At 61.7% G+C, this 7,711-nt stretch overlaps 1 protein-coding gene across 1 annotated transcript; it reads right to left on the bottom strand.

The window, feature by feature from the left end:
• Nucleotides 1-219: 219 nt before the first annotated feature.
• On the bottom strand, nucleotides 220-4,762 carry SLC25A6 (solute carrier family 25 member 6). The gene is made up of 4 exons (XM_070785279.1): nucleotides 4,534-4,762; nucleotides 2,357-2,843; nucleotides 1,240-1,380; nucleotides 220-768 (listed from the first exon to the last, which is right to left on the bottom strand). Exons 1-4 carry the CDS (start codon nucleotides 4,642-4,644, stop codon nucleotides 611-613), a joined length of 897 nt encoding a protein of 298 aa, XP_070641380.1. The 5' UTR covers nucleotides 4,645-4,762; the 3' UTR covers nucleotides 220-610.
• Nucleotides 4,763-7,711: the final 2,949 nt, after the last annotated feature.

Genomic DNA, 7,711 nt, shown 5'->3' with positions numbered 1-7,711 from the left:
CTGACTCTTTGGAAAAGACCCTGATGCTGGGGAAGATTGAAGGCAGGAGAAGGGGACGACAGAGATGGTTGGATGGCATCACTGACTTGATGGACCTGACTTTGAGCAAACTCTGGGAGTTGGTGATGGACAGGGAGGCCTGGTCTCCCACCTGGAGACCCCATGGTCTGCTCGCTGACCGCCCCTCAAGGCCTCTCTGCTGAGACATGAGACCAGCGCCTCTGTGTCCTGATTTTATTGTCCGCAGCGGAAATGCCCGACGGAGAAACATAATCGCGCGTATTCGGCTGTGCAAAAGAGAGGATAGTGCTTAAGTACAAATGGAGACATGATTTTCTTAAATAAATACTTAAACACGGGTCGGTCCTACAAGCACCTGGAGTCTAGGTCTGGTGTGCGGAGCTGCCTCGACTGTGGACCCATGGAGACCCCCCCGATTGCCCTCTCCCCCCACCCCAATCAACGCGTGGACCCAGGGCCGATGGTCCGCCGGCGAGGAGCCCCCGGCGCGGGGTGGCCCGGCCCCGGCGGGGACGCTGGAATTTCTCGAAGTCGGTGGTCCGTCACAGTGAGGGATGGCGCTAGGCGGTCGCGGCGGGCGGACGGGCGCCTAGATGACCTTCTTGAGCTCGTCGTAGAGGACCAGCACGAAGGCGCCGCCCATGCCGCGCAGAACGTTGGACCAGGCGCCCTTGAAGAAAGCCTTGCCGCCCTCGTCCTTGAGGATCTTCCGCCAGCAGTCCACGGTGCCCTTGTACATGATGTCGGCTGTGGGGAGACGGCGGGGTCACGGTGCGCTCGGACACGGCCCCGGGGAGACCCGGCACAGCTGCTGAGCCCCGGGCTGCCATCTGCGCGCCAGGAGGAGCTCTGAGCCATTTAGACGTGGCTCTGGGCACGCGCTCTCGGGAGGGGATCAAGCCCACGACGCCACCCCCCACGAGGCCCAGGGACGCCAGGTCAAAGACCGAGGGAGCTGCGGGCACGGACGGGCGCCCACGGAGGACCCCCATATCAGATCACAGGGTACCGGAAGAGCCCTGTGCCTGCCCCGCCCCATCCGCCCCCATGAGGCCCGGCTGCTTCTCTCTGGGACCAGACGCTGGCCCCCGCCTCTGCAGGAAGACACATGGCCGCCCCCGGGGCCCCAGCACCTCCCTGAGCCCGTCAGCGCTCCCTGAGCGGGCCGGCATGTCCTTCGCGCACCACCCCCCACCCCGAGCCGAGCGGAGCCGATACCTCCTTTGCGCCCCGACTGCATCATCATGCGCCGCCGCACGGTGTCGAAGGGGTAGGAGACCACGCCCGCCACGGCCGTCACGGTCTGCGCGATCATCCAGCTCACCACGATGTGCGTGTTCTTGGGGTCGGGGAGCATGCCTGCGGGGGCGGGGGGACACGGGGTGAGGCCCCGGGGCCGCCCACAGCTCCACATGCAGTTCCCAGCTCCACGGGGACACTAGCCGGAGCGGACTGGGGTCAGCACACGCCCCGCCAGCCGGTGGGACGGGCCCAGCCGCCACGGAGGGGACGCTCTGACACCTGCTCCGCTGCAGAGGGCGCCAGGCGGCCAGGCCTCCGGGGCGGCTCACCTACAGGGGCTGGGATCGTGGTGGAGCCCACACCCCAACCAGAGCATGGAACTGCACGTATCAACGCTACCGTCTCTAACTGTAGGTATGTACAGGAAACCAAACATTTTACAGATACAACCTAGGTCAGAGAGAAACACTCTAACTCACTACAACTGGGGTCCCTTTAAGAACAGGTCAGGGCAGAGACACACACAGGGACGGGCACGTGAGGACTCGGGGCAGCAGGCCGTCCACACGCCCAGGAGAGGTCTCAGGAGGAACCCGCCCCGCCCACACCTGGGTCGGACTCCAGCCTCCAGGACTGGGAGCAATAAAGCTGGGCTGCTTAAGCTGCTTTCTGCGCCATCTGCCCAGGCCAACCAGGAATTCCTCCTATCAACGGTGATGAATTTACACGTTGTATTCCTAACTCTCAGGAGCTTAGAATGTAGCTGTCTTTGGAGACCCGCCCGAGGCCAGGGTCTTTCAAGAGAGAATGAAGGTGAAATGAGGTCACCAGGCGTGTCCTCAGCCGCCTGGGTTCTGGGGTCAGACAGACACACCCAGAGGGAGGAGCTCAGGACTCACGGAGTCGGCAGGCCCAGGAGAGAGCCCCGCCCACACCTGGGTCTCAGCCTCCAGCTGCCAGGGCTGGGAGCCCACAGCTATCAGCCGCTGAGGTGCCTAGGCCCTCCCCCAGGACGAGGCCCCTGCCCCCAGGGAGCAGAAGGCCCCGCCCTCGCGGGCGCCACCCCCGCCGCAGCCGCCAGCAGGGAGCTCACCCTTGGCGGTGTCGTAGATGCCGAAGTAGGCGGCGCGGTAGATGATGATGCCCTGCACCGACACGTTGAAGCCCTGGTACAGCCCGCGGATGCCGTCGGACTTGGTGATCTTCACCAGACAGTCTCCCAGGCCCCTGAACTCGCGCTCACTGCCCGACTTGCCCACGTCGGCCGCCAGGCGGGTTCGGGCGAAATCCAGCGGGTAGACGAAGCACAGGGAAGTGGCCCCGGCCGCCCCGCCGGAGGCCAGGTTGCCCGCAAAGTACCTCCAGAACTGCGTGCGCTTGTCCACGCCCCCCAGGAAGATCTGCTTGTACTTGTCTTTGAAAGCGAAGTTGAGCGCTTGCGTGGGGAAATAGCGGATGACGTTGGCCAGGTTGCCCCGCCAGAAGGACAGCACGCCCTGCTCCTTGGGGATACGCACGATGCAGTCCACGATGCCCTTGTACTGCTTGTCGGCCGCGATCTGCTTGCTCGCGTGCTGCACCTGGGGGGCGGCGGAGGGAGACACAGGGCTTTACCGGGGGCCTGGGCACACCGCCAAGACTTAGAGGAGATTCTGGTGAAGCTCAGACAGCTCTGAGCCACTGCTCCAAAGAGGTGAGGGAAAGGTCGGTATGGATGAGATTCTGGTCAACAGAAGTTCACAGGAGCTAGCACGTATTTTTGCAGAGCGTTTCTTAGTCTCAAGGAGCATTTGTCACTGTGAAGGCTTTTAATGCTTTTTCAAACATGACAGACAGGGAAGCTTGGCGTGCTGCAGCTTGGGGCGGGGGTGAGGGGGAACAGGGCTTCTTCACCCAGGGCCTCAAGCAGGCCTCCATGACCACTTATAAAAAATACACAACCTGAGAGCGGCGAGTTAAGATCTGGGGCAAAACGAGGACTGCACCCCCGGGGGAGAGCACTTCGGATAGCTGAGATTGCTCCAAAGAGGAGAGACTGGATGGGATTCTGGTCAATGGGAAGTTCACAGAGCAAGCACAAATTTTCGCAGAGCCTGTCTCACAGCCTCAAGGAGCATTCGTCACCGTAAAGGTTTTTAGGCTTTTCTAAACATGATGGACAGGGAAGCCTGGCGTGCTACAGTCCATGGGGTCGGCAATGATGCGACACGACTGAGCGACTGAACTGAAACATGAGGTGGGCAAGCAAAAAGTGGGCTCACCATCAGCCACTGGAAACATCTGTCTGATGACCTGGCCTGTCACTTTTTCCCAGAACCCGCATGCCTCACTCCTGCTCTCCACCCTGAAGTCCTTTCACGGGGTTTGAAGGTCAGCAGCACCTGATTTAATACTCATAGAGACGGCTCAGACGGTCAAGAATCACCCTGCAATGCAGGAGACCCGGGTTTAATCCCCGAGTCAGGAAGATCCGCTAGAGGAGGGCATGGCAACCCACTGCGGTATCCTTGCCTGGAGAATCCCATGGACAGAGGAGCCTGGAGGCCTACAGTCCATGGGGTCGCAAAAGTCGGCGGACACGACTGACCTACTACCGCTTCCAAAGGTAGACAGCAGGTGCCCACAAGAGCCAATTTGCACTTGACACCTGCAGAGGTCACCAACGACAGACGTCTCCTTAACAAGACATTTACACGGGGCCTTTAAGCTATCCTAGCATCCTTCCTGAGGAATCCTATTTTCTTTAGGGGTTGCAATCACATCGCAACGCTAATTCCACTGGCTCCCCATTTGTAAACAGACCAGCGCAGTTTATTCTGCGTCAGACCCGCGCAAACAAGTGCGAACAGTGGGCAAGAGGACCAGTACGACTACGAGAACTAAAGATCTTCCCCCGTCCACGGCCCAAGGGCACGCGACCCCACCCACAGCCTCGCAGGGTCCGTCCACGCGGCTCTCCCCGCGCACATGCGCACCCCAACTCTGCAGGCCCCAGGGCGCACGCGCGGAGGCCGCCCCCGCCGGCCTCCCGACGCGCATGCGGCCCCTCGCGCCCCAATGCGGACGTACGGACATCCCCGCCGGCCGCCCCCCGCGCATGCGCTCCCTCGCGGCGGTGCCCACGTGACGCGACCCCCCGGAAGCCAGCCGGGTCGGCCGCGCGCGGACAAAGCGGCGCGGCCTCCCCGCTTCCGGTCCCGGGGTCGCGCGCGCCCCCGAGCTCCCCGGGGCCTGGCGCCGGCGGCTGCGCGCCAGCAGCCTGACACGCACCTGCAGCAGCAGCTTGACGCGCTCGATCGGGGCAACGGCAGTCTTGGAGATGGCGGCGGCGATGCCCCCGGCCAGGAAATCCTTGGCGAAGGAGATGGCCTGTTCCGTCATGGCGGCGGGCGGAGAGCGGAGCGGAGGCGCAGAAAAGCAGAGAGAGAGCCGGAGGGTGGGCACCGTTGCCTCAGCCCTGCCGCCGCCGGGACCGAAAGGACGGGGCGGCCACCGCGCAGCCGCTAAGGAGCCCGCGCCCCGCCTCCCGGCCCCCGCGCGCCGCGCCCATTGGCTGCGCCGCCGCTCGGGCCCCGCCCCCTAGACGCGCGCCCCGCCCCCGCGCGGGCTGCCGGGAGCGGCGCGGCTCCCCGCCCCGTGGGTCCGTACGGCCGCGCCCATTGGCTGCGCCGCCGCCCCGGCCCCGCCCCCTGAGCGCGCGCCGCGCCCCCCCGCGGGCTGCCGGGAACTGCGCCTCGCCCCGCCCTGCGGCCTCCCTTGCGCCTCGCCTATTGGCTGCGCCTCCACGCAGGCCCTGCCCCCTGGCCCGCGCGTCTCACCGCGGGGCAAATCGGGAGCCGCGCCCCGCCCCTGCGCCAAGCGTTCCCGGGGCGGGTCGCAGTGGGGTGCGTGGCGGCCACTTTGACCTTTTCAAGGTCATGCTTGGCCTGGCGGCGGCGACGGACAACAACGTCGTAGGGGACCGGCCGGGCTTTGCGGAGCCCCGCGCCCTCTCTTCTCCCAATCGTAGCACCGTACGCTCGGGTCCCCAGGCTCGTCCAGTCTGGCCGGTCCGATCGTTGGGGCCCCGGCTCCGCGCCGCAGACCCCCGAGTCCCGCCCGCGACCCCCACCCCCCAACCCAGCCCCCCCGAGAGGCCCTGATGACCCCTGGCGGCCTCCAGGCCCCGCCTCTCCCCGAGGGACGAGCGATGCAGTCTGGGTTCTGACCCAGCGTACGAGACCGCCCCGAACCCCGGCCGGCCCGGCTTCGGAGCAGTGTTTGCCTGTGCCCAGCCCGGGAGACCCGGGTCCGCCCACAAGAGTGTCCCCGGAGGACCCGGCGCCCCTCCGTGGGGTCCCCCAACCCTGACGACTCTGGGTACATTTGGGGGTCCCGGGATGGAGGAGGTCCGGCTGTCTTTCCAGGGCCCAGTGGGGCCCAGACTCGGGGTGTCCCTGTCAAGCCGGGCACTGCGACTTGGCGGCGGGGTGGCGGGGTTGGGGGGGGTGTGTCTCCTAGAAGAACAGAGGCATGTGTGCTGGTTTCATAAGCTCACTGACAGGTGCACTCACGTGTGTGAATACGTGTGTCTACAGACATGCACACGTATGCAGCCATTGCACATGCCCACGCGCAGACATGTGACATACCACACGCGGCAGTATAGGCCCCCTGCCTCCAAGGGCGTGTCCGGAGACCTTGATGTTTGGAAGGCCTGAACGCCTTATGCATGTGGTGTTCGCTCAGTCGTGTCCGACCCTTTGTGACTGTGGAATAAAAAAAAAAAGTATAACTTGAGACTTGTGAGTTAAGTTTTATTTGGGGCAAGATGAGGACTGCAGCCCTGGGAGGCAGCATCACAGATAGCTCTGAGAGACTGCTCCAGAGCCGCAGTGGGGGAAAGTCAATATATGAGGTTTTGGTGAAGGGGGAGTTCAATGCCATGAAACAGTTTACAAACGGTTTTTGTTAGTCATGAGGATCTGATGTCACCGTGAATGGATTTAGTGCTTCTCTAGGTATGAAGGACTGATGTTGAAGCTGAAAGTCCAACCCTTTGGCCATCTGATGGGAAGAGCTGACTTCATTTGAAAAGACCCTGATGCTGGGAAAGATTGAAGGCCGGAGGAGAAGGGGACGACAGAGGATGAGATGGATGGCATCACTGACTCAATGGGCATGAGTTTGAGTAAACTCCAAGACTTGGTGATGGACACGGAGGCCTGGCATGCTGCCGTCCATGGGGTCGCAAAGAGTCAGACACTGACCTGAACTGGACTAGATACGAGGAGTTGCAAGGATTGAGATCATAAAATCTGTTCCTAAAAACATCCAACTAACTAAAGACCTGTCCCACCACATTCCCTGGAGCACAGAGTGCCTCACTCCACCCTGAACTCCCTCAGGGGTTGTTGCAGGTCCACAGCGATAGCAGCATGGGGTTCGATCTCCGTAGAGGCAGATGGCAAATTGCCTTTGTTGTTCAGTCGTCAGCAATGCTCTTTAAGTGCCAATTTGTAGTTGACACGACCCCGTAGACTTTAGCCCTCCAGGTTCCTCTGTCCATGGGATTCTCCACGCAAGAATACTGGAGTGGGTTGCCATTTCCTTCTCCAGGGGATCTTGCCCATCCAGGGAGTGAACCCAGATCTCCCGCATTGCAGGCATGTTCTTTTCCCGTCTGAACCACCAAAGGAAAACCCTGTGAGCTCTTTGAGTTCAGTTCAGTCGCTCAGTTGTGTCCGAATCTTTGCGACCCCATGAATCGCAGGACGCCAGGCCTCCCTGTCCATCATCAACCCCCAGAGTTCACCCAGACCCATGTCCATCGAGTCAGTGATGCCATCCAGCTGTCTCATCCTCTGTCGTCCCCTTCTCCTCCTGCCCCCAATCCCTCCCAGCATCAGTCTTTTCCAATGAGTCAACTTTATTGAATTATAAAGAACTAAACAGCACAAATCCTAAGGGTACTGTCCTGTGAATTTTCACAAAGCGAATGCCGAGGTGTGTCAGCAGCCAGGTCCAGAAAACAAATTCTTTGTAGCAACGCAGGTGCAAGAATTATTTCTTTATTTGCCTCTCTCTGCCCTGTTGCTCTTTTCGCTTTCTATCCCCTTCCTCTTTTTTCTTTATGCCCCTCCCCCGACGTTGGCTCGGATGGTCAAGAACCTGCCTGCAGCCAGGTTTCGATGGCGGGGTGGGGAAGATCCCCTGGAGGAGGGCATGGCAACCCAAGTCTGGTATTGTTGCCCCGGGAAAGCCATGGACAGAGGAGCCTGGTGGGCTACAGTCCGTGGGGTCAGCAAGAGTCGGACATGACTGAGTGGCGCTTTCTTTGCTGTTTCTGTTGCTTCTTTCTTTCTCATCCCTGCCTCTCTGTCCTTTCTGCCGCCCTGCCCTCTTTCTCATGAGGGGGGCTCCTCCAAGTGCCACTGGACGGATGGATGCTAGGACTACTGACCCACGA

This window comes from Bos indicus, chromosome X, assembly GCF_029378745.1.
Source record: "Bos indicus isolate NIAB-ARS_2022 breed Sahiwal x Tharparkar chromosome X, NIAB-ARS_B.indTharparkar_mat_pri_1.0, whole genome shotgun sequence".
NCBI classification, from domain to species: Eukaryota; Metazoa; Chordata; class Mammalia; order Artiodactyla; family Bovidae; genus Bos; species Bos indicus.
Note: the sequence above shows the minus strand (reverse complement) of the source record. Positions and strands in the feature narration are given on the sequence as shown.

Bases quoted from the DNA above. Each gene is read 5' to 3' on its own strand.
- SLC25A6 (XM_070785279.1), bottom strand. From the start codon at position 4,644: ATGACGGAACAGGCCATCTCCTTCGCCAAGGATTTCCTGGCCGGGGGC. The intron at 1,381-2,356 runs GTGAGCTCCCTG...CCGCCCCCGCAG, and splicing joins CATCTACGACACCGCCAAGG to GCATGCTCCCCGACCCCAAG. The intron at 769-1,239 runs GTATCGGCTCCG...GTCTCCCCACAG, and splicing joins GCAGTCGGGGCGCAAAGGAG to CCGACATCATGTACAAGGGC.